Here is a 27358-nt window from a genome sequence, read left to right on the forward strand (position 1 = left end):
GCCAGCATGATAGACAGAAAAGCCAAATGCAAAAAACTGTAGAGACATAAACAAACATGAATGAAAAGGCTTTTCAATCAACAAATGGCTTTTAATGCAAGAAGACAATTTTATTTAATTTTTAAATAAAGTATGTTATTTCAACTTTAACAAAATTGATATGGAAACACTTGAACAACCATTTGTTGTTGATACTGTAGAGTATTTTAGAAGACAGTGCATTTATGTCAAAGCCTTCACTTTGAAAATGATGTAGCAATATCGAATAAAATAATCAGGTTCTTTTATTCAAGAAGGAATTCAGCTTTTCTCTGTGAAACACGCTGTAAGAAATTTGAGAGCAGTGTTTCTGCCCTTTACATATTTGTGATGTATTTGTTCTGGCAATGTTTAATCTGTAAAAAGAATACTGTAGCTATGGGTTTACAGCTATACAGTCTGCAGGCTTTATAGCTCTGTATATCCATAGCTATGAGTTTACTTTTTTGATTCCTGATGAGTTCCAGTTTCAGAGGTTAGACCGCTACTAATATTGACTATTTCTGTAGTTCTGCAAGTACTGCGAGTGACTATAGAAAAAGGAGGAAGTCAGAACCTGCTGTAAGTCATCAGAGGGTGCACAGTGATCAGAACGCAAACAGGCCTAGCCTGGGCCGTACAGATACGCAAGGCTCGTATACCACCCTTAGAAAGCCTTTAACTAGTTCTTCTCCTTCTTCTCCATCACGAGCAAAAGGTAAGAGGAAAGCATATCTATTAATAGAACGCTACTGATGATATATTGTACAATACGTTGGTAGTAAATGCAACTGTGTACTGTTGCTCAGCCACACTTTGCTGGGAGGTTTATTATTTGAAGCAACAGTTTTCAGTCTTTCATGAAAGGTTTATTTATTCTTACATGTGTAATTTTAAGCTGATTAAAAGTTGGATTTGTAACAAGTTTTTTTGTTTCAACTGTTCATTCTAGGAGAAGAAAATAGATTAAATGAAGAATATGATTTGTACCATTACATATAAACTTATGAAGTTTTATTAACGGCACTGTTTCCAATAGATACAGAAGGCCAATTAAGACAAATAGTATTTAAGATTTAAGGATATGTTTGCATAATAATAAAGTTTTTATATCTGTAAGTGGTGTCTTAGACGTTGTCAGTTATCAGGACCTAATTTAAGCAAGCAAATGTTCATAGTCTGACAGTAGGATTTCTGGTTTTGTAATTCCTTGAAGTATTTAGTGCATCATATACAATCTAATTAGTTTCCTTTTTTCTAATGACCTATCTTTCCATTATCGTCCTCCATGTCTCTCCAGAAAAAGATACCTGAATCAGGTTTTTGTTTTGCTTTGTTTGCTTTTTTTTTTTTTTTGACCGAGAGAAAAGGTTTCTAGAAAAATACATGGTGGAAGCAATATACAGAGCAATATCTATTGTAATAGCTCTCCTTACCTTTAATTTATTATTATTCATTTACTTGCTGTATTTTGTAGCTACACTTCCTGGTCAGCCAACAGCTGTATTAGGGACTGTCTTAACCTTTGTAAAAAACAATCTCTTCTCAAAGAAACTTAATATTTAGACTGCAACAGAATGTATCAAACAAAGGAAAAAAAATGAGGAATATTAAGAGTGAAGTGATAGAGAAGCAAATGAATTTTAAACCTAGTGATTTAGTGGTAATCTAAAAAGTGGGTAAACTCATCTATTTGGTGTACCAGGCAAGGGAGGGAAAAGCTGGCAAATTACATTTACCTACATTTACCTTTGACTACACCACTGGTAAGGAGCACTAACCATGACTTAAACTTCCCGTGCTTGAGAAGTCCTTCCATTAACAACATCTACAACAGCTAATTAACCTCTGGAAGATGACCTAGGTGTATCACTCCATTCGCTCGTAACAGGATGACACCTACTAGAATGTTACTGTTTCCTGGAATTAACCTTTTTTTTAAAACACAAAGCACATTATGGTTTGGGGTTTTTTAGGTATTGATCAATACTGAATTGAATTAGACTAGAGATTGGTCTGAAACAAAAAATCTAGATCTAAAAAATCTAGAATCTAAAATAAAACATTCAAAAAATCTTTAAAAATCTTAAAAATCTTAAAAAATCAAAAAATCTAGAAACTAAAACACAATGAAAAGAGTGTTTGGATTGCTGTACTAACTAGAGAGTGTGACAGGTTCCAGCAAAAACCCATGGCAAGCTTTACAAAAAAAATAAGCAGGTTATTGGGGTAAATATCTGGGACTTTGGTAGGCTTTCTGGAGGAAACTACAGAAACTAACAAATGTGTTTTAAAAGAACTGTAGGATAGTTTATATTGTTTTAATGTGCTTTCCTAGTCCCTTTGTTGTTTCAAATGTATATTCCTGCTACATATTAACAGCTGGGAGAAATTTCATATTTGATCACATTTAAAGATTTATCTTCATTGTTTTAATTGAATGTGCGATTGCTGCGAACTGTCTGAACATTATTCACCTCAAAAATTCTGAACAGCTTCTTTCTAATCACAGAAGTGTAAAGATCAATATTTGACACACATTTTAAAATTTACATGGAAATAATTCCCTAATGCTTACGTTTCAATTTGATTTAAACTTTTTATCAAGCAAAGTTGTATATGTTTTTGTCTATTTTTGACATTTTCTATAATTAGCATAATACTTGTATCTCTGAAATAAGCTCCAAAGAACTAAAGTTCTGTGCAGACGTAATAAATCACAGTTCTTTTTCCAGAGATGGTATTGATGCAAACTTCAGTCTTTCTCCAATTTTAATTTATCTCAAAATTATGGTGTACTGAGGTCCAGGTCTGTGATTTGGCTTCATCTCTACATCTTTAGCAGCTTTGATTGTCTTTTGACCTGCTTCAAAATCAGTGGTTGTTTCCTTATGGACTTTTTTTCATTTTTTTTACTGATTTCACATCTCCATAATCTATAATAAGTTCTTTCTGATGTTCAGATTATCATGAGTACATTTTTCAAGCTGAAAAATTTAAATAGCTTGATTATTAACTTTTCTCTCCCAGTCTGTAGCAACCTATGTAGTGACCTAAATTGATAAGTAGATGCATTAATTGCTGTCTCTTTTCTATTCTCTCTATATTTACTGATATTATTTCCAACTTTCTGAACCTTTTAATTTCTGGCAATGTCTCTTTTTTACCATGCTGCTCTATGGATTATAAAGGTGGGGATATTAGCAAAGTATATCCATCCCTTTTCAGTTATTCAGTGCACAACCACAACACCTCAAATGAATTAGATTACTGTAGCACTTACAGACAACATTTAGCTGTTCCAAGCGATTCAAGAAGGGCAGTCAGCTACAAGAATGGCTGGCAAATGACTCGCCAAAACGCAGAAGTCTGGAGCAGCACAGAAGAAACTGCTTCTCCCAAGAGAAAATCTCGCAGCTGTGACGATCTGTTAACAGATGACCATGATAGCTTTCCTGATGCACAGGCCAAGTCTGAAAGCATGGGCTCTCTTTTATGTGAGGACTCCAAAGACGTTTGCTCAATGAACTGGGCCTCCCCGTATGTTCCTGAGGGCCGTGGTAATAGTAGGTCAAGAGTTTGTCACAGATCTGCACATGATGCTCCAGGTTTCCTAAAAATGTATAAAAAGATGCACCGCATCAATCGCAAGGACTTGATGAATTCTGAGGTGATTTGTTCTGTGAAATCCAGAATATTACAGTATGAAAAAGAACAGCACAAAGGTATTCTTCAAGGCTGGAGAGAGTCTTCTACTGAAGAGGTGCCTAGAGATATGGTGCCAACCAGGATATCTGAATTTGAAAAATTAATTCAGAAGTCAAAATCAATGCCGAATCTAGGTGATGAAATGTTGTCAACTGTTACGCTAGAGCTTCCTAAAAATGGCTTATGTCCAAAGCGGCGATTTTCTATAGAATCCCTGCTGGAGGAAGAAAATCAAGGTAGACATCCCTCTCAGGTACAACGAAACTGCAAGTCTAAAACTCTGGTGCCAATTCATATTGAAGTGACCAGTGATGAGCCACAGCGATCGCATATGGATTTTTCAGACAGTGATCAAGATGGAGTGGTTTCTGACCTCAGCGACTTTATCCAGATAGAGGGTTCATCCTTTTGTAGTGAAAGTGACTTTGACCACTTCTCCTTCACCTCATCTGAAAGCTTCTATGGATCAGGCCATCACCACCACCATCACCACCACCACCACCGGCATCTTATTAGCTCCTGCAAAGGGCGATGCCCAGCCTCCTACACCCGCTTCACTACCATGCTGAAACATGAAAGGGCTAAACAAGAAACCACTGAAGATCCTAGGAGAGAGGAAGCAGAATCTGGCCTCTCTAAGATAGCATTCCTAGTCAGTCCAGTGCCTTTCCGGAGGAAAAAAAGTGCAGCTCCTAAAAAAAAACCTGAAAAGACGAAATGTAAGTCATCTGTATTTGAAGCACTAGATTCTGCGCTTAAAGACATCTGTGACCAAATCAAAGCTGAAAAAAGAAGGGGAAGTTTGCCTGACAACAGTATATTACACAGACTAATTACTGAGCTGCTTCCAGACATTCCAGAAAGGAATTCATCTCTTACAGCTCTGAAAAAAAGCCCCATGCACCACCCTTTTCATCCTCTGCCTCAAGATGGTGCTGTTCATTGCCCACTGTACCAGAATGATGGTGGAAGATTCCCTCTTAGTGCCTCTTTTCAAGACGTGGACGCAACTAACAACAACAACCAAGACAATGATAGTGCACTGTGTTTCCAAGGTGGATTAACTTTCTTCTTCTGCCTTTGTGATTGACTTATCCAACCTTACTCCCTTCATTTCCCATCCTTTCTCGTTTCATTTTTTTTTCATGTGTGGTCTATAATAAGCATTCATCCCACAAAATCCTTAATGAAGAAAGGACGTCATTTTTACATCTGTGATTAAGGTAGATAAATTTGCTGTCTCTTCACAAAATGCAGTAATCTGGACAGAAAAACAGTGTATTCCAACTAATACACAGATTATTAGTACTGTAAATTAAAATGGTGGCATTAAATTAAGCAAGGAACCTTGTTTCCTATAGCTGGCTCTTAAAGATAAGTTTGGGGGTTTTTTCCAAGAAAAAGACCTTACAGAAAATGAATGCATGCATCATAAGATGCTGGTCAAACAAGAAAACCATATGCAGGAAGCCCTTCGTTATTTAAAAAAAATCTGCATCAAAAAGATATACTGTATACTGTTGTCATATGCAACTGATAAAAATGCTCTTAATTCTGCCAGCTGCATAGAAATTTGATTCAGTTTTGTCACAAAAATATGCTAACTCCACTGCGTTTACAACTTTTTGTGAATAGACCCAAGTTATTTGAGGAAGATTCCATTTCTCTGCTCAAACAATACAATTTCCAATTTCTGTGGCAGCAAAACTAGTTCTTCTCGTAGAATTTTAATATATCTATGAAGTTTTGAGAAATACCCTATCCTTTTGAAAGGGAAGGCCTCAATAATCAAATCTTGAAAGATACTGTCAAGGTGAGTATAACTTTTAAAAAGTCTGTCTTGACAGTGACCTGATTTTAAAGTTACTGCTTTGAGGTGTTCACTGCTCTGCTGCTTTTTCTCAAGAAAAAAAAGAAAATTACTTGAGTTTAAACTGTCTTTAAAGTTGACCTTGAAATCTTAGAAACAAACTAGTGTCACAGCATATGTGCACAGAGGTATCCACTAGGTGATTCAGATAGGTGAATATCTTTTGAAAGTCTGTGTCATTTATTTATTTTTAAAAATGGTAAGACTTCTGTGTTGAAGAATTCTGCTTCCAAACATACAGTTGTCTATAACAGAGCATTTCTGAGGAATTCAATGACATTACAAAGCTATTCTTGAAGTGTCAACTGGATATAAGAAAGAGCGTCTTTATTATTATTGATTTTGCAATATAATAATCCACACCCATCTAATTTATCTTTAATCTCACATCTTTTTCTGTAATTCTTGCCAATGCCATACTAGTAAATATGTATTTCGAGACAAATCAGAATTGAAGCAGTCACCACTTTTTCTTAACTAGTTAAAATATATGTAGTGAGAACAGAGAATTTAGTAAAAAACAACTATAAAACGGAATTCAAAATTGAATTAGACTTGAGGCATGATCATGATTAGCCCTTATAGGTAGTACTACCTGACAGAATCAAAGTTGTTGGGAATTCTCTGTGTATAAAGGGACGTAAATGAGCAAAATGTGACTATCCTTTTCATATGTCCTCTTTTTTTTAATCAGAAATAGTTACAGTAAATCTGCTATTGCTTGGGAAGGTACATACCACTACAGGTTAGGACTGTAGTAGCAGGTGCTATTATTAGGCATACTGCTCTTTTTTTTTCCAGCTCTCAGACATGCATACAAGGGTAGGGGAACCAGGGACAGTGAGTATTGATTGGCTCCAAGTGAAAATTTCTTGTGGTTTCTGTGTATAATCCAACACCAAAACTGCGCTGGTCAAGTATCACAGTTGCTTAGAGCGAATTAACTTTCAGTCCTTGAAAATAAGGAAATCATAGTTCAGAGTAAGCTTGGTTTCCTGGTAGCCTATGTGATGATGGAAGAGCCTGGTATGAGGGAAGTGATATACTTTGTCCACATTCATATCCATAAAGTAGTGTATAGAATCAGTGTATCAGAATATTCCACTGACTTCTATCAGCACCAGTCATGGCTGAGCTCTCCTAATGAAGGTCCCTATTTTGCTGGATCCGCTGGGTTTCTCTGACAGACACAAGCCACTGCAGAAACCTCAAGGTTGTATCAACAGAAACACTGAAAGCAACTAAAAAACATTGATGGCATAAGAAGCTGTACAGAAATTAAAGGAAACTATGTTCTTCCTAAAGCTGCTTTTCACTCTTTTCCATCCCACATCTTTCTGCTGGCGTTTTAAATTGAAAATTAATAGATGCAATGTTTGGAGGCATTATCTCTTTGTGCAGTTAGCACAGATCATCGTTCAAAAAACACATGCCATATCAAGAAAGATGTCCAGAATGGGGCCCGGACACCCTTGCTGAGGTTGACATACTTGTGACCAACAACATATATAACCTAATTATCTCATTTTTCCTCCACTGAATTTATCAATAGCCTCAAGTCCTTGCGGCTTAGCAAACAGTCCACTAGTGAGCATTTAAATCTCATTCTTCTGTAAGACCCCAACATAATGGATTAGATTAGTTCTATTTTTCCACTTGTACTTCTTTAGAAATCTATAGGCTTGGTAGAAACAGATTATGCAAATGAAGTCCAAGGAAGGCAAACATCAGACAGATGCCTCCACTAGCAGGTATCACTGTGGCACTAGCAGAATACAATAGTGAGTAAATCTCAGGAGTAAAGAGGAGATTCATTTTATCCTCTGGTTTGAAATAATTCCTTTATATTTTCATTTCACATTGGCAACTTGCAGGGCTATAGAGACTGCAAGATTTTGATTTTATTTTTATTAAATATATGAAAAGATGTATTCACCATCCTATAATAGACCATCCTGTAATAAATATTGGTGAACTGTGCTTTAGAGAAAATCTGCCACATAGATTGGTGAGTAATGATTTATACTCCATCTCTTAAAACAGAGTTGTTTTTTTTATATGCTGCCTAACATAGGAGGGAAACAAGTTATTCACTATTTTCTCATTAAAGCATGCTTTAATCATGTTTCGTGCATGAAATTATCTGTTTATATTGGTGGCATTCAGAAAAAGGTTCTTGTAACCTGATGAAGTCTCAGTACTGCTGTCAAGTCCTCCATTGAGCCCAGCAGGCATGTGCTCCTTAGTACAATAAGGTATAATTTTGCCCTCCTGATCCTCCATTATACATTCCTCTGCTGTGGATCAGAGGAAGGCCTTTGCTTGAGAGCCAGTATCTTTTTTTTTTTTTTTTTTAAGGTGCACTTTAGCCATCATATCATATGCTTTTCTTTCTACTAAAGGTGAAATAATAGATTCAAGATCTCTTCATTTCTTTATATTTTTGTAGAACCCACTAAATAAAACCAAGCAGTATCAAAGATTTGAACTGTTTTTGCTCTTAATTTACGAGAGATTCATATAATGATGTTCTATTTTCAGTAGACCAGGAATCTCCTGGAAGCTATTCTTCTGCTTTCACTGATGTGGGACGATGTATTCCAAGGGAGAGAAGAGGAACTACAGACAGAGAGGTAGTTAAACAAGAATAAATAATGCAGCAACTTCCATATGGAAAACCAGTAACATTTTCAAGACAAAATTTGCTTTGGTTATAAAACATTGTAATGATGCAGACTGAAGGAACATTTAAACATAATCATATCATTAGATGGGACAGCATCCTTCTTTTTTCTTTAGGAGACTGATACCTAAAAAAAGTAAAAGAACATCAAGCTTTGTCAGATAAGCTGCATTTTCTACTGATGTTTAAATGGACGAGGACACTGGTTTACTAGTCATTGACAGGCTCTGTCAGAGTTGACTGAAGGGAGCATTTGGGACAGAAAAGAATAACAGGTGTGACTGGGAAGAATCCCTTGTGAAAACCAAAGTTTATGCAAGCAGCTGCCTCAGGAGTTTCAGGACTAACACAAAGAATATTTGTATTTCACAATTACTTATGTTTTAAAAAACAAAAACTGTTACTGTAAGAGCAATCTCTAATTTCTGTAACAATTTTGGTGATTGTAATTATATACTGATTGCTTATATTAATGATTTGGAGGAGGAACTGGAATCAGGCATACGACCTCTAATATAAATAGCACAAACAACAGAAAATAACACAAAATATCACCATAGGCAAAAAACATGCTATATCATTCAGTCTCCTAAGAATCTGTCTAGATCTAGAAGTTGAAACTCTCTCCAGACAGGTTTCAGGGATTGTATTCAATCATAAACTAATTACATTTATATTAACTAACTTCTATAGACCATAAATTGTTAAGATTTTCCATTGACTTTGATGATGTTATAGAAAATAATGGTAAGGTTACAAAGCACCTTATTTTAATTGATCTTGTACTTTAACAGCTGAGAACAAGCAAGTGAGTACTGTATAACCAGCAAACTCTCTTTGTATTTAATAATTCATAGACTAGACTAAGCTTTTGCTCTGGCCATTTATCTTGTTAAATGGTGGTACAGGTTAGAACCGGTTACAGCATCTGAATTCAGATCTGCTCACACCCCAATGTCACGGTTTTATTGTTGCAATTGAATTAAGAGTCTGATTTCAAAAAAAGATTACACAGTAGAAAATATTGGTTAAAGAAGCTTCAGGAGCAGTTATGTGTTCCTTTTAAGGAATTATGTGACATCAAAAGTCATATTTCAGTTTGAATATACGTACAGTACTTATGCTGCAAGCAATTCTCAAGATTGCTTCAATTGCAAAAGATAAGAGAAGAAACACTTTTCTCTACTTTCAGTATATTTTGTACATTTCAAGTATTTTGTGTTTAATTAGCTTCACTGTTCCTTTTATATTACCTACTTTTCCCATTCTTTGGTTTAGTAGTTACAGCACCAGCAGCAAAACTGGAAAAAGGCAAACCAAATTGGGAAAGAGTGAAAAAGCACAGGGCTTAGCTACAGCTGATGGTATGAATATCCCCTTCTGTGCAGACGACTATTTTTAACATTGATAGAGAACATGAAAATGCTTTTAAATTTAGGCTATCTTATCTGAAGGAGACCCGTAACAGTAAACTTTATCGGTATCAAAAAATGCAAGTTGACGGGATCCCTTAAATAACTTTTGGGGCACTTTATTATTGAAAGTACAATGTTATAGGTATGCTAAATTTGCTAGACGATGACAAGATGGGAGGGAATTCTGTGGAGAACATCTGTCCTGGCAGAAAGCTAGAATGAAACTTCAGCTCTCCCTTTTTATTCCTCTTATAAAAAGATGTGCACCCTTATATCATTACAAATAGTATCTCACAGAAATAGTGTAAACAGCTCATTTTAGTCACTAGTATATCCTAAAGGCAAATTTTAGAAAGTGTAGCAATCTCTAATCTGCACAAATACTTGCAGAGAAAGACAAAATCACTTCACCAGATAGCCTCACGTAGTACTGCTAATGAGTTCGTACACCTTCCTCTGAAATATCCAGTGCTCGTTACCTGACAGAGTCAGAAATTAAATGAGGGAGACTCCTGGGTCAGATCACAATTCATGTTTAGCACAGCTTTGAAAACAGTAAAACTACAGCCCTGCAGTATTGCAGAACTGCTCTCAACCACGCAGGTGAGGGGTAGGGATGTTTTACAGTTTTATTTTTGAAAAAATGCTGAGCTTACAGATACTTGGTGATGGAACTTGAAAAATAGATGAAAGGAATTACACATAGTGATTGCCTGTGATAGTAATGGCAAGAGAGCTGCACTGATGACTCAGGAGACCTCTTCCAGTCTTGTGTTTCTCAGACTTTCTGAAAACTGTGAATGTGATTACAGAAATCTAAAACATTTCCAGGCTCTTCCAGCTATTTTTCCTTTTATATAATAATGTGTTGCATTATTTGCAGTTGAAATTAGCATAAGGATAACAAATTAAGCTTAACAGAAAAGGCATCTAAAATGTTAGAGAATAATAAGCATATGAATTTCCATTGTTCCTACAGATCTAGTTGCTTACAAGTCACATGGGCATTTACTAAACTTTTTTTTCCTTTTTTTACTTTTGCAGTTCTCTTAAACATAAAGCTCAAAATTGCAAAGGGGTCTGTATTAAAATTTTAGCTGCTAGCTCTCTTTTTAAAACACTAAGTCCCAAACACCCAACAAATTCAAAAAAGGAAGCTGCATATTTAGCCTTACTGTGAGAACCATTATAAGGCATGCGCCCCCCCACCTTTTTTTTTAAATGTTGGTCACCTTTTTAAAAGTTGAAACATTATGTTTACCATATAGTAATACTATGTGAATATATTTTGCCTACTTTTCAGAAACTGCCAGCTAGAGCTGTATATGACTTTAAAGCTCAGACTTCTAAGTAAGTACTAAACTTTTGTTCATTTAAGAAATCATAATTCAAGAATGATCCTTCTAGCACTTGCATCAGCTAGCTGCTGTTCCAGCTGAATTTCAACAGCAAATGCCACGGAAGCAGAAGATGCTGCTTGCTGCCACAGTAGCCTCTGCATTACCAAACAGTGTGAGGTGACATTTCATATTTAAATTTCTTAAATTATTATATTCATTGCATTTGTTTAAGCACAGGAATGGCTGTGCAACCTCAGGCTTCTAGATCATGGGTCCTGAGTGTCACCTGCAGAACGCTCTTTGTTCATGGTGAATGGTATTCAGGTTACACAAGGTACAGTGCTTAATGTGCTGTTGTAGATAGCGTGCTGCTTCTCTTATCAAAATTCAGTGTAGTGCTTCAGCATCTTCCCATCTGCCTGTTGTAGCATACTAAGGCTCCCTGCAGGATGTGTCATGCACCCATACCAAGGCAATCCACAGTGGTTCATATGAAAAAGAAATAGGGAAACACTGTGCTAGGATATGAGGGAGTCAAAGGAGAGAGCCTGTACTCTATCACTTCTGTTGTTCCTGATGACTCAGGGCATTTAACAAATTTTTAGATAAGATCAAATATTGTCACTAGAATTAGCTGTGTGTGATACAAAGCTGACAACTTTAATTATTGGAGCAGCCAATTAGGTCTTGGAAAATCAAATGGATGATACAGTGAGAAGACACTGGCCAAGATCTGAAAAATGTTCTTAATCATTTGGATACTTCCCATTTTTGTTATCCAATATTAAGCACGTTACAGGCTCTGAGTCTCAAAAATGGTGAGAACATAATCCTGTATTCTTCATGCTTCTGAATAGTTCAGAGCGCAATGAAAAAGGTGTAGAGCAGAAGCACTCCAAACTGTGCTGCTGCAAAAGGTAGTAATAGGCCATGGAGACATGGGACATACTTCAGTAGTGTTCCCTTCTATTTCATAAAGAACACCAAATATGCCTCAGATGCCTGACGTGAAAGTGGCACCTGAACAAGAGATCCAGAAGACATCATAATTGCATGCAGACCCAGAGTGCTTTAAAAATAACTAGTAATATTTTCTTGAAAGACCAGTGTAATTCAGGCCTCCATAACTCACAGAGAGTATCTGGGACTCATAATGTGAATCATTTCATTTTATATGGTATAATCAACTGATAAATATACCACAGCTGTAGCACTTCTTCTCCAAATGTTTAGTTGTTACATTCTGTTTCAGATTTGAACTGTAAAGACCTCAGAAACTACACAGGCAGAGGAGTTCAAATATAAAGCTGTAAACATCTGATTTAAATAAATTTGTTACAGAGAGCTGTCCTTTAAGAAAGGAGATACTGTCTATATCCTCAGGAAAATTGATCAAAACTGGTATGAAGGTGAGCACCGTGGAAGAGTTGGAATATTCCCAATTTCTTATGTTGAGGTTTGTTCTCCATTTTAATTCCTTGGATTAGTTTGGGTGATAGGTCCACAAACTACATGGGAATGATAAAAATCTGTTTGTTCTTCCTAGAAACTTTCTCCCCCAGAAAAAGCACAACCTGCCAGGCCACCTCCCCCTGCACAGATTGGAGAGATTGGAGAAGCTATTGCCAAATACAGTTTCAGTGCAGACACAAATGTGGAGTTATCGCTCAGAAAGGTACTGTTTTAGAACTATCTTTACCAAAATACCATTACGGTGTCTACTGCTACACAGAATTAATTTATAGTAAATACTGTGCTTTGATGCACTATGCCTTCAAAATATGCTATGCACAAAGCAATATAATGGTAGGAAGCTATTAACATAACTCATTGGCTTGCTTTCTTACATAGCTCTTTGCAAAAATAATGTACATGTAAATTAGACTGCAATAGATTAACATATGCAAAGATCTGTTAACTGGCTGCTCAGTTTTCTTGTTTTCATTTCAGTTATCCATTCCTTTTTTTCTAATAATTATTTTTACTCCCATAGTTATCGTGATAGGGTTTTAATACAAAAAAAACAGGCTTAGAGGCATTTTGGGGGGTGCCTCAGTTCTTGCAAATATTTCATCATCATAACCCTTTGATTTTTATAACATTCTTGCATCTTGTCTGTGCACATCTTGGCAGTAACATATTATTGCACATGAGAATGTTTAATTTCTGAGGCTGGTCAGACACTAGGATATTATTATAGAGCTTTATTGTTAAATTATTATATATTTAATTATAATTATAGGGTTTTTTAATGAATAAAAGTGTTGGTAGAAGTTATTCTGTGATTTGTTTTTCTCTTGAAATAAGACTAAGGATACAGCTTACTGATGCTGATCTTGAGCCTCAAGCACTCACTGAAGTCTGCGTGTGTTTTTCCATTCATAAGAGATTGGTGAACCCCAAAGAAATCCAAAAAAAAATCAGGAATTGGAATTTAAAGGATTGGGAATAATTTGTGGTGKTTTTTTTTTTAATATTCCTGTTTATGCTTATTGTAGTAGTCACAACCTTGATGGCCCAGTTTTGCTTTTTTTTAAAAAAAAGGTAATGTGCACTAGTTTTCAATTCTTCTGTCCCACTAAAAATGATTTAAGGGCACTCAACAATTCAACTACAGAAACAAAATTACATAATTCCAAGAGAACACAAAAATAACAGTCAAGAATTTGTTACAAAAAGACGCATGATAAGATGCATGTCATATAAAACAAAAGAGGGAGCTCATGAAGTTTYACTACAGAAAAAAGTTTGAATAGAAAGTTGGTATTTTCTATTTCAGTTCCTAGGCACTAAAAACAGTAAGTGAGCCACTGCCCACCTATCTCTTTGCACAGATACCTGACAGTCAAGCATGCTCACTGGGAAAAGCACTTCTTTCTCTTAGCATTCTCTACAAAATCATTTTGAACTCTCCACCTCCATTTAATCCAAAGCACTTGCATGGATTTCACAGTTTAACTTTTTTCTTTTTTTTTTTTGAGGAAAAATGGGCATTTAAATTAATACAACAGTCACTATTACGTAGTGCAGTTAGGGTGTTAGCTAGTACTTTGGGCAAAAATTAAAACAGGTTATGCTCTGAATAAATAGTTAAATGTTAATCCCTCATTCAAGAGTAGAAGACTACATGAGACTTTCTTCTCCTATAAGAATAGCACTTGCAGTCCATGATTAGCCTTCTTTTGCTGGAATGACATTTCTATGCATGGTTATAATAAATAGGAGGAAGAATATGAAACTGGAGAAGATTCTCAAAACTAATGGGAAGTAGCACTGCAGAGAAAATAATATGTATTAAGATAGTATAAACTATTCAAAAAATAAACTTTGACTCATCTTCTGATAACTTCTTTTCATAATGCATTTCAGGGAGACAGAGTAATTCTTCTTAAGCAAGTTGATCAAAACTGGTATGAAGGTAGAATACCAGGAACCAACAGACAAGGCATCTTCCCTGTTTCCTATGTAGAAGTCATCAAAAAGAATGCATCAAAAAGCACTGATGACTGCCCTGATCCTCCAATACCCCAAAGCTATTCTAGTGACAGAATACACCACTTAAGTTCAACTAAGGTAAGCAAATTGTTTTTTTTAATTTTGCTATTACCCATACAGTGGGTGAAGGACTTGTAATTTTTTTGTTAAAAGGACAATGCATAATTTATGTATTTTTTTAAGTGCACTATATTTACTTTCTGAATATGTAGAATTGCTTTGCTAACTTGTCATTTAAGTATTTTAATAGCAGAATGTCTGTCTTGCATTCTGCTAGTATTTTTCTCTTTTTTTCATTAACTATTACATTATTGAGAGTAGGGCCAAGAATAATTTGGGCAGAAAAAAACAGCCCACACAACAAAACTTATTTAGGAGTCTTGGACAGAATTTGAGCATCAAGGGTATGTCCAGCAGACTTTTCATCATCCTATCTGAAAACATTCTCGTAACACACTCATTCTAAAAGCTTATAGTCCCATAAGCATGCAAAGGGTAAGGGCAGATGGTTTGCACAGGGACACAGCTTGCCAAGACTAGTTCTATGCCTTTCAAAAGTAAAGGAGAACAGCTAGTGATTCTGTACTGTAACTTTCCTCTTTTTTGCCATTCACACTCTAGAAGGAGATTCTTGGTGTAACGTAGGTTCTCTGGAGTGATATGACAGCAGTGACAGCATTGTATCATTCAGTAGCAAGGCAAATGTCATCACATTGTCAACAAGTTTGGATTCAGACCTTTATAGTTATAATTTTCACACTGTATGTCTGTGGCAGTTTCTGAATTTTTTTTCTTCCTTTAGCCACCACAAATCATATTACATAATACTACAAAGAGGATTCCTATATTATGATTTATCATTCATTCATGAGATTTCATGGTCATCTACACAGGAAATATAACTACTTTGTCAGTGACAGAAACTAAGAAAATTTCTGCGTGCAAACTGTGATTAGCATTCATGCAGTATCAGCTGATGCTTTTGAATACTGAAGAGGAGAAACTTTCCAAATCTTCCTCTTTACATTTGTTGTTTCTCTCTCCAGCATGGGCTGTGTATTTTGTATATAGCATGTAAACTTTTTATCCTGCTGTTAATCTATACTTGTTTCAGTATGGTTTTGCCCCATTTTCTACTTCTGTGTACTTGCATACTGGTGCTAATTTAGATGCTTCAACTGTGAGATAAGTTCCACATCTATTTACAGCTCTGGGGACCACTACCAAAAGATGTCCTTTATGGATAACAGTGGCCTTTGAAAATACTGCTTATGAAAAAACAATTAGCTGGTTTATGATCATTGCCAGAACAGGTCTTTTCTGTCTTTCCTGAATATGCCATAAAGGGGTACTAGCTCCTTATTCTTCCATCCCAAGAAAATTGTTGAAATAAAGTAGCACCAAGATCTGTATCCCCATAATGAGGTATCCATAAGCTATGGCCCACTATCATTGTTAGAGAAATCTAGGGGCTCCTAAAGGCAATTCAGAATATCAGACAACTTAGGTGCTCTGTATTACAGAGATGTCTCTGTACTTGGAGATGCCACCTTCCCCATTTTATAGGTAGGCTTGTCTGTTAGGCTTCCTGCAGCTAAAGTTGGGTTTTCTGTGTGACCCCCTATAACCTTGTTGAGCATACAGATGTAGTTTCAAAGCATTTATATTCAAGTGAAAAGCACAAGCATGTTAATATTACCTTTTTTTTCCTTAACTTTATAAATTATTTATATTTTCCTATAAAAGTTGAAAAGGCCAAACCTTGAATGGAAAAGAGTGAAATCGGGAGGAACATGAAGACCCCAAAAGATGTATATGGAGTGTTGTCCAGAATTTTCATTAGATAAGTCATCACTCTTTAGAATAAAAAATAATCAAAAAAACCAGCAGATACACCTGAAGTGCAAAGCCTTAGTTTGTGCAAGCTGCGAGAACTCCAGAGCGGTTTAGTGGCCAATCTTTTTCTAAGGCTGCTGTCATCAAGCAACTTGAGTGTGTGGTTGCAGGACCCTTAGATATGCTGCACATTCTTCTTCATATGCTCCACAGGCATTTGATATAGGAGGCAGCAGTAACCAGGTTTGACCTAGTCTTTGGGTCTAGGAAGAGATACACTTAGTCTTTCATACTGTGTTGCCATCATCACAGTAGGAGTTACTGGGCTACTTTTATTTTTTAAATGGTGATATAGTCACCTCAGATTACTTAGCAGCAGCAGCAGGACACTTTTGTGAATAACTGGGTGTCTAATTGTATCTGTTCTGTAAGAGAGGAAGGGAGGAAAAAGCCCTCTCTGTGACACAGGAAGCTTGTGTGAGGTCATGTGGTTCTAGCATAAATCAAAAAAAGACTCCACTGAGGTTCCTGAACAGACTCCTTGTTTCCTAATTCAACCATGTTCAAAAATGGTAACACCATGTAAGATGACATCTCGTTCCTGACTAGCTAGGAGGGCTTTAGCAGAAGGTTTTCTGGAGTTTACCACAATTACTGGTACCACTTCTTCCTATTTGTTTGGGGGGGGGACTAGCATGTAACCTGTTGTATCACCTCCTGCTGCTAGAGCAATTCTGCTAAACTTCACTGATATAATGGCAATAAATTAGCAATTTATGTCAAGACCAAGCTTTTCTCTCCTGAATATGGACCAGAACATCTATGACTTCAGCTCTAGTGCAGCTTGTAGCCACAGGAAATTAAAAACAGGAGCATCTTCTGGCCAATGTTATGATCTAAAAACCACAGGTTATAGGCCGTTGCTCAAGAGAAAAGATGAAGAGACTGAGTATTGGTTATAACAGGCTAGCTCTGTTTTACCAAACTGCATTATATCAGTCTGTATACTTTGGTACAGAAGATTTCTATACCAAAGGTTTGTCTAACTTTAAAATAAAGCTATCTGCCTCTAGAAAAATCCAGTAGAAGGTAAGTAATCTAATCATCTTCCCATTCTGTAATGTTAATTTAGCTTTCTGAAGTTATTTTCCCATTCTAGAGTCATACTTGAAGTCTAAAGTAGTCCAGATAACCTAGAGAGATGTGCATCTAATTATTCTGGATAATTTTAATAGATCATAATATTTTTTGTTCAATTTTAATTTTGAAGATTAATAGTTACAAAATGCAATTTCAGTATTTACTGAAGCAATGGATATCTACTGATGCTGTGTATGTATGACTCACCAGTCTTTCATTCTTACAAAAGGACATTTCTTTTACCAGAAGGATACTTCAATCAATATTATGTAACGGTACTCAAAATACACTGCTGTATACTGTGGTGTCRCTATTTTAAAAGCATTGTTGGCTGCCTACATTCAGTTCGAATTGAATGTACCTTTCACAAATGTTGATGTCATTTTGAACTAATACAGTTACTTTTAAAGAAAAATGCATTCTGTAGCTATTCATGCCATAATAAAAGTATGCAATGTATTTAAGATGTTTCTTAAACATGTACTCAGATGTACTCAGAAAAAGTACAAAAACTAACAGTAGGATAATGAGAAATCACCCCAGTTATAGTTTAAAAAAATACTTAATGACACTCACAGTGTACTTCTGACAATACTGATATTCTCAAAATAACAGTAATGGTTTGGGGAAAATTAGTATAGTTTCAATTGTATGATTTAATAACTTGTGACAAGCTTACTATCAGGGAGCCATAGATAACATAACTTCACCAGATCAAATGCAGATTGCCCTCATGAATGTAATGATTCAGAGCTGTCTTGATGTTTGACATTTAAGCTCCAAGCCAGAACCTGATACAGTTTCACTTTTTAAATATCTTTTCTGCTGTTCTGATTCATGTACTAATGATTTCAGACACTCGTGCTCACTGAAATGATACTCTGCAATCCAAACAGCAGGCGTTTTTCTTTCCCAATCTACTCGTATCTTAGTTCTCTGTCATACTTACTTATTTATTTAAATTCCCATGTGTTTCTTATTTTTGAAGTTGCCTTCTCAAGCACTGTCCCCACTTCCCAGATACCATTCCTCCTCTTGGTCACATGTTGATCAAAAGCTCCTCCATGCTGCTACTAGTGACTGGTTTTCAYGGACTGTTGGTTTTTTGCCTTCAAGCATGTGCACCTTACCTCCTCCACCATTTCCAGACAGTTTTCTTTGTGATGTGGAAGAACTCAGCCCTTTGACCTTAACAGCATCCCGATCTGCAGCAATTCCCCCAAGTAATTTCATTCACCAAGTTAAGGATGATCATTTTATTCCAAATACAAAGGGCCCTCTCAGCTCTCCTATGGCTCTTCCTCAGCCCTTTCTTGTATCTACATCTGTCTCATCTTCAGCCAGCTCATCTCATGGCACAGCACATAACCATATAAGCAACAATATCAAACCAAGAAAAGACTTGCAAGGGATACTTGGCTCTTCAGTTATCAAAGTAACTAGAGACTTGTCAGATACTACAAGAGAACGTGAACATGTTGGCACCATTTCTGATATCTCTCTGCCACATAAAGGTGGCTCCATCCCCACAGTGCTAGTTGCAACTGCTGAACATGAAGAGGAAATCGGTACAAGAAATCTGCCAGTTAACATAGGGGATCAGTCAAAGCCTCAAGAATCAGATTTCTACAGAGGAGCACAAGACACAGCAGAAAAACTGCCAAGTCTCTATATAGAGGAGGATCTGAGACATGACAATCTAGAATTTCCAATAGCAAGTAGAGGAGACACCATGGTATATTATGAAGGATATGCTTCCCCAAATATCGATAAGGTATTTTAATTTATGTAAAACATGGCTTCTGTGTCCAGATAGTTTACTCTCAGTATAATTTTGCTATGCTTTTTTTTTAATATTTACATGTTTGTGTTATGCACAGTCATAGCTTTATATTATTGCATTGGATAAAAATTGTCAGTGTTAGGTACAGTCCCTTCTCAAATCTTCCATCTTTCAGGAGGGAGGGGTATACACCATTGTAAGCTCTGTGGTGTCCTGATTCCGCTGATCCCTTCCCTTCTGTCCCTGTTAGCTGCTATCRAAGTTCTGATGCAAAGAGCAAGGGAACCATTTTCCTTGCTGGCCTGTTATGTGCTACCCCTTCAGAGCATGAGGCCCCAGCAAGCAAATCCTGTTAGCACTCTTCAGAGGGAGGGAGAGACATGCCTCCCACAGAGACTCAGTAGTTCACACCTCGTGTCAATTCACCAGCTGATATATTTATAATCAATTCTGTTATGAGAATGTCTATTAATAACAGATTGGATAGATTATGGTTGGCAGTTAAAGAAATGCTTCCCCCTGAAGCCCTCTCCAGTTCCTCTTTTGAACAGCACAACACTGAACTATGCCAAATGTGTGCTAGCTGTTAAATGCCACTATATTGCTACACAGTATGTGTGGTTTCTAAGCAAAGTTTTAGAACRCATTTTTTCTGTCCAGCATTTATTTCAACAGTCAGACTGTTCAGGCAATTAATTTGCTTGGCGCATACAAATATGTAAATCAAATAGAATAATACATTTCCAGGCAGAACACAAAACTAGTTAATTAGAAAGATCTTGCAGGCCTCTTCTGCCTTTACTTGACTGGAAAAGCACAAAATTAGTGTATTGTCTGAAGACAAGGACCAGTGAGAAACCAAAGAGAAAACAATAAAAATAGAAATCCAGTGCCATTAACAGCAACTTGTGTTGATTTCTGAGGGCAGGATTTTCTCCCAGAATAGTAGACTGACTAATAATAAAAGTAGCATCACATTTCTGACTCTTCAGGTTAGATGCATGACTCCTCACTGTGCATTTTATGTCCTTCACAGCTGGTTTTACAACACAATTACTTTCCATTTTTCTTAAATGTTTAAGCCAGCCCTGCTTTCTAGAGGGGCATCAGGAAAGTCTGATCCTCCTTTCCACCTTTCTTCTWATCATCCATTTCACTCTGCCAAAGCACCAACTTCTCATTCTGTTCCTACAACGTCCCTGTCTGCTGCTTCCCCCTCACCTCCTCTCCTTTTTAAACTCATATACCGACAGGAGAAAGACTCACCGAAGTTAAAGGTAACTACACTTTTTGAATATGGTTTGCTGCAAGTCTTCACATATGTTTAATAACTGCAAGGCTAACACTGAGTTTGATCTTTTCAGATGTATTGTCTCCATTACTAATATTAAATAACATAAGCACATGGAATATTGTGATAGGCCTTCTTCAAATGAAAAACAAGGTAAAACTTATAACCATTATATACAATGAAATAMCTTACAGAGATACCACTAATAGGACAGGCTGTCAACTCAATTCAAAGTCCATACCAGGACTTCAGACTAACTCTTACTTAATTCAAGGAAACAGAATCTTATTCAAGCACATGAAACTAAGTACATTTAAAAAGATTTTCAGTTTCAAGATCACACTTAGGAGAACAGTTGTACATTTCTCAGTAAAGCACTATACAGCAGAGGGTAACATTCTAAATACTGATCCTRTTAGCCAAAGACTGAACAAAGATTATTGCCTCTTCATGACTACAATTCATGTCAGCAATGCAACTCTGTGCCAGAAAAATGAAATCTGGAAAGAGCCTATCAATTTCTAGGTAGACAAAGTCAATTCCCAGTGCAGCTTAGACSCAAACTCAATTTCCACTTCCAGAGGGAGGGTTCCAGACTTCCAGAGGGTCAATTTTTTTGTGAAAAGGAGAAAAAGTCCTGTAAAAAGTTTGAAAGACTATCAAAAATAATCATTTAATATGTAGCAAAAAATACATCCTTGTTGAAAAACCTACCATATCAGACTGTGTGTTAATGGAAAACCCATATGTAATGGGCTTTAAGAAATCTTAAGGACCACCATTTTGGTGGCTTTTTCTTAAGGAAGGAAGAGGCATAAAGGTTCTTGCCAGGGTATGAATTTATCGTGGACTTAGGAATGTTTTACCACAAAAAAGGGGTAAAACAAACTACTGCATCCATTTCTGAAATTCTGAATAATTCAGCAGCTGTATAGTGCTTTTGATGGGTGCTTTTTCCTTAGTCTAACCAACAAAATTCAGAAAATTCCTCATCTAGCGAAAAAGCACTGAAATTATTTCTAAGTGACCTTGATATTCCTTGTCCTCGTTTGAGCAAGGCATGGTAATCCAAGATGAAAATAAATATAAGTAATACCTTTTTTGGGAGTTACAAGATCTGTTCCTGGGGAACCTTGCAGTCATGTGTACTGTTCTTTATTGGGCATGGTGGGAAGAAAGGCACGCAAGTAACCCAGGGACATGGCTGAGGCCATCTATGCAGACGCTAGAGCCTGAGTACTGAGAAGAACTAGAGGTCTGGGGTTTCTGTTACACAGTTCTACTTAGCCATTAATTCTCTATTTTTCAACCCATTTCAAAGTTAGATTATTTCTGAAGTCTGGGGAACAGTTTCCTCTATAAACTTAATGAGCATAGAGTTACCTATTTGAAAATTGTTGAAATTAATAAAGACACTCCACTGACAACAGATTTGGTCCACAAAAGCTCCAAAATAAGATGAAGATTTATTTCCTCTCAAAGGTGAGCAAACACTATTGCTTTCTGTAGTCAAAACTGACTACAATGTCAAGATGGAGAGTTGTAGTAATATCACTGCAACGTTTTTTTGGCTGTCATCATTCTTGCTGCTTAGTCTACAAACTGGACTTCAGAAGGAAGGACAGTTCCTATCCCTTTCTGCTTGTGCATGTTGTCCACTAACTACTGTACCATGAAGTCATGATTAAAATCTCATCATAACTATCAGACCAGAAAGAACATGAGAGATGTTTCCAAGACTCAGATACCACAAGTGAAAGGAGGTTGTTCAGAGAGCTCTTAAAAGTAAACTGTATACTGATATCTTGGTATTTTTTGTTATTGTAAAAAAAAAATGTGTATTTATATATATTCCAACTATACATACATATATATACACATACACAAGTATGTACATATATATGTATGTGTGTATATATATATGTATAGTTGGAAATTGCTCAAATCTAAAGCATGTCTCAGGATTCTGGACAGTAGAATACAAGGAGCTAGCAATGGGAAGTCGCACCACCCTCTGTGATGGTAGGAGGGATGTGCAATGTTTTCCTGCCTCTTTGCCCCCTCCCTTGGTTTCCCTTTCTTTTATTATTCACCCTCCCAGCTCCTAAAAGGGGTTTGTTCTTCTCTCTTGGTACATTCTAGTGGCAAATAGTCACAAAATCCAAAGAAGAGGTTTCCAATCTCAGCACTCCCTTTCCCTCACATTCTTCTCACCCCTCCCCCTGGGAATTCACATTTGCCTCATATCTCCTTAAGTGCTGACTTTTGTCAAATATTTAGCTGATTTAACAGTGGTCTTAACGAAACTGGAATTTTTCTTAGAAGTACTTTCCATCAAGTACTTAAATTTGCATTTAGAAGGTAAGTAAGGTCTGTTGTCTTTTTAACGGACAAGAGCTACAACAATTGTCATTGGTATTTTTAAGACACCTATGATCTTTCTGCTGTTTGCTGTTGTGCCTTCTGTATTATTAACTGGGTTGCTTCAGTGGATACATTTGCAGTGACAGTTCTTATACCAAATGCATTGTGTGTGAATAATTTAACTGTGCAAGTGTATGTGCCAGAGCAGCAAACTCTTGGAAAAAAGATACAGTTGCAACAATGAAAATACCATATCCTAATAGCACTATTCATTATTCACACCTGTAACACCTTGCCTTTCGTTATCAAGGAAAGCATGTCCAATTTGCACATATGAATGAAGCAGCAAAAATCCCATGGTGCTTCATTCTGAAGCTCTCAACTGACACAGTTTTTATGATTTCTCTAGGCTGATTTAAAGAGAGAGATATTTGTTATGGGTAAACCTCCTCGTAGTCCTGTGATGAGTAAGAGATCCTGCAGTTCATCTATCAGAGGTCACAGCTATTCACACAGGGTATGGTACTGTATGCCCAGTGTGCAATAATAGCATTTCCATATAAAAGGAGCTCAGTGTCTAGTCTTTCAGTATTCTGCTTTTGCCCAAGTGTCTGAATACTATCAATATACCATGTTTTGCTCCTGTTGTGCTTCCATGCTATGTCTAAGTAAAGCCAACGGGTCTTTGTGTACCAAAACCTATGTTATGATTCCATAAATGTATTGTATCTTTACAGTATTGCATAGTATTTCCAGTGCTAGAAAAACATAAGAGGTCAAAATTCTTTATATGATTTAGCCTTTTTTTTTTTCTAAATGGATCCTCTTGTTTCAAAGTATTTCTAGTTTATTAAAACTATCCAATAGTCAAAAATTTATAATTCATTGCATGTACACAGGCTTTTGCGAAGCTACATTCTTGTTTTTTAATGCATATCCTTCTTTTCAAAATATTTTGTTGCTATGGTAATCTGTGTTGCATTCACTTGATACTGCCCTTTTTCCTCCAAGCACTGCTATTCCAGACTGTCATGCTCCTCAGCCTTTCCTTTCATAGCAGTCTGAAACTGTAACAATTCTATGTAGCCTGAAGGTCAGATTATACTTAAAATTTGTATGTGTTTGGCTCAAAAATCTTATTCAAATTATGCAAAAATCTATGAGAGAGTAAGAGTTTATGCATTATGTGTTACTTTCACTTCAGGAATAAATTATTTTCTGCATCTCTTTCTTAACATTTGGCCCTTAAAACTGATAACAGGATGAACTGTTTTCCATGTAGACACTGCTGATTTTAGGGTACTGTCTTACTGTTGGCTCCCTTTTTAAAATGTTTTTCTTTAAAATATGCAGTTTTTTCTAACTTTCAAAGTCCTGTGATTTTTTTGGCAGGCTTTTGTTTGCTACCAGGTATGAGAGGGCACTGTTTTCTCCATCACTGAACAAATTCAACAATAGGCAGGCCAGGATTCATGTATTAATGGATCAACACCATCACAATCACAGAGAAAGTCCCAAGTTGGTATAAGATCCATTAAAAAAAAGGATTAAGCCCTATTTTAATTTTGCGTGGATAGCAGGCATGTTACTTCAAATGAGTGATATGCCACCAGTACTTTAAGGGGACTGTATGAGTCCATATTGAGTGCATTTATGATTTTAATTTCAAAACTACAGGAGTCCAGTTGTACACACTAAATGTTCAGGAATATAAAAGATTATTATATGCAAACACACAACAATCATGCAACAGAATCAGCTGTGCAATTGGGACCATACTTGACTATACATTTTTGAACATTTTTTAGATGAGGCCCTAAAATTTTTACCTAGGAAATAGGATAATCTAGTGAACTGAGCAATATTTGGAAGTCAGAAATCCTAAGCACCAAGAGCTTCCATGGGGAGATACATTTCATGATATCTCCTGAGCACAATTAGCCAGGACTTGCAACAGTCCCCTTCCAGCCAATACCACTGTGTGTAGGAACGAGAGCTTAGAGGGAAAAGAAGATGGGGAGAAGGCTTCTTGTTATGAGCTGGGGTAGTATCAAGACATGCATTCAGATGAAGGGAATGCTCCAAGGTCCCCCTGTTTAGACACAGCACAGGCAACTCCACCCTAGATCTCCCAGATTCTAATTCTGCTGTTTTTCTCTATAACTACAACATAAAGTTGAAAATCTTCACTCACCTTGATCTTCTATAATCTGTTTACTGTTAACAACAGTAGTTAACTAGCAATAAAATATTTTATATTTAAATTGTTGAAGCATATACAGAAAAAGAAGATAATATTGACCTACCGTGTTTTTTTCTCAATGTGGTACATGTTTAAAGCATTAAGTCATTTGCAATACTGTTTAGGATGTTGATTTTCACTGTTTGCAAGAAAATCCTTAGCCTCAGTTGAGTTCTCTTGTATCTTTACTATCTTTGGCATTAGCTCAGTTACAGACCTGATGAAAAATTAGCAGAGAATAAGGTCAGATTTGAATCCAAATACCAAGCAATCTGCCCAGCGAAATATTTTGTTCTTGCTTGACAAGCCAACTGCTGAAGGATGTTTACTGGGAACTGAAATGTCTAATTTTCAGTCTTTATTATTGGATTCTTCAGTAAAACTATCCATCTTTCTTGTACACAAGTCGACCAGAGGTAAGTGGGGGAGAGAAGATAGTCAAAAAGTAAAACAACAACAACAAAAAAAAAAAACTTAAGAACTTTCAAAACCTCTTTCCCACCTAGCTCTCATTAATACGAATAAAAATTCTGTTATTCACCGGCCTGCATCATTAGGTACCCTACTTTTAAAAGTATACTCTACAGACTGTAAAGGTGAAGTGGAGAATATTCAGTGTTGTCTGCCTTTATACATACGAACATCATGAAAAGAAATTAACTACCTCATCTGGAGATGTTGGGAGAAAAAACAAACAAAAAAAACCCACAGTGCATTTTAATATTTAACTTACATCATCAGGCCATGGATTAGTTACCATGGCCGCCTCTCATGGAAGACTGCATCATCTTTGAGAGTAAACTGAAGCAAAATTTATTGGAGTAGTCAAACCCAGGAAAGACAAAAGCATGGAGCAGTAAGACAAATTCCATGGCATCAAGATGAGGTTGCAGTTCTTAGTTCATGAAAGAAAAAGAAGTGGTATGAGTTATGTTTGATATCCACACTGCCAAAGCAGATGCAGTTCTCAAACTTGTATCAGCCTCTTGTATGTCAGTGTCTTCAGCATGATGGTAGGACATCCGCAGTCAACAAAGAATGTAATCACCACTCACATCAATAGCTCTTCCAAGCAGCTGCTCCTCCACCGCCTCTGGCCTGAGCCAAATTCTGATAGGTATAAGTCAATGGCTTTCTAAACAGGATAGGATTTCCCTAGGAGGTTAGTATCTTTCATTTCTGTCATTTCCAAATTTATTAGATATTAGTGGTGATGCTCAATTAAGAATGAAAAGAATTCTTTTCATAAAACTTTGCACTGGAAATACATACCACTTTTTCCTCTTAAGTAAAAGTGTTGTTATTATCACACAATTACATGCGTTCTTTCAAAAATTTTCTGCTCTTTGCCTCCCAACAGCCTGCATGACTTTGTGCTCCCCCTTCAGATCAAACAGTATTAATTACAGCATAGCATGATATGCCTGCCAAGTTAGTACTCTGTGTGTAATGTAAATTGGGATGTTGTTTGTCTGTGGATATTCTAAACTCTGCCATTAAGTGTAGGAGATTTTATTTCTGCTTAGCTAAAAATATACTTCATCTAAGGAATGTGTAATAACACTCTTCAGTTCCATCTGATTTTTCTAATGCTATTTCTGTTTCAGTGTTAGTGAAGAGGCAGTAGCGTCTATTCCAAGTTTTTACTACAGTACAAATAGATTAAATTCAATTTTGTTTTAGTTTTCATTAAATTCTCTAAAAATCATATCTTTAAACCTGCAAAAGTTCTGTTGCTTGCCTTGTCTCTTAAGAATTTATTGTGAGGTTTGTTGGGGGAAGGGGGCCGGGGGAAGGTTGTTGGTTTTACACAACATAGAATATGAACTCTCAAGGGACTGTGTGTCATGCCACTATCCAGCTATTTGAAATTCAAACTATATATCTTTATTACATTTCAAATCATTTCATTTCAGCCACAGCGCCCTGTGTTTGCTCATGAAAACATACACACTGGGGGGGAACCGTAAGTATACTTCTTGTCTACTAAACCAAAAACCTAACATTTAAACAACAGCCATTACATCTTCAAATAATTTTTTAATCTGCCAGCTACAGTTATGAAGAGATTTCAGAGAATTACAGATAACTGCATGATGTAGGAAGATATCCAAGAAGGTCCCAGAGGATAAAGTCTTAGTTGTAGTATAGGTAAAAATAAAGTGCAACTTTT

At 36.4% G+C, this 27358-nt stretch overlaps 1 protein-coding gene across 4 annotated transcripts in view; it reads left to right on the forward strand.

Annotated features, from left to right (window-relative positions):
* The window catches only part of SORBS2 (sorbin and SH3 domain containing 2), a 79010-nt gene that overhangs the window by 47176 nt on the left and 4476 nt on the right, over positions 1–27358 (forward strand). For 2 of the 4 annotated variants that reach the window (XM_026080780.1, XM_026080789.1), the window contains 8 exons: positions 549–736; positions 3210–4772; positions 8138–8229; positions 10998–11044; positions 12376–12490; positions 12581–12709; positions 14404–14607; positions 27102–27151. In XM_026080780.1, coding sequence (XP_025936565.1) covers positions 549–736; positions 3210–4772; positions 8138–8229; positions 10998–11044; positions 12376–12490; positions 12581–12709; positions 14404–14607; positions 27102–27151 — 2388 coding nt within the window. The remainder of the gene's footprint in view (positions 1–548; positions 737–3209; positions 4773–8137; positions 8230–10997; positions 11045–12375; positions 12491–12580; positions 12710–14403; positions 14608–27101; positions 27152–27358) is intronic. The other 2 variants (XM_026080798.1, XM_026080804.1) reach the window with 1 other exon arrangement.

The sequence above is a fragment of the Apteryx rowi genome, unplaced genomic scaffold (genome assembly GCF_003343035.1).
Source record: "Apteryx rowi isolate R43461 unplaced genomic scaffold, aptRow1 scaffold_1158, whole genome shotgun sequence".
In the NCBI taxonomy this organism is placed as follows: Eukaryota; Metazoa; Chordata; class Aves; order Apterygiformes; family Apterygidae; genus Apteryx; species Apteryx rowi.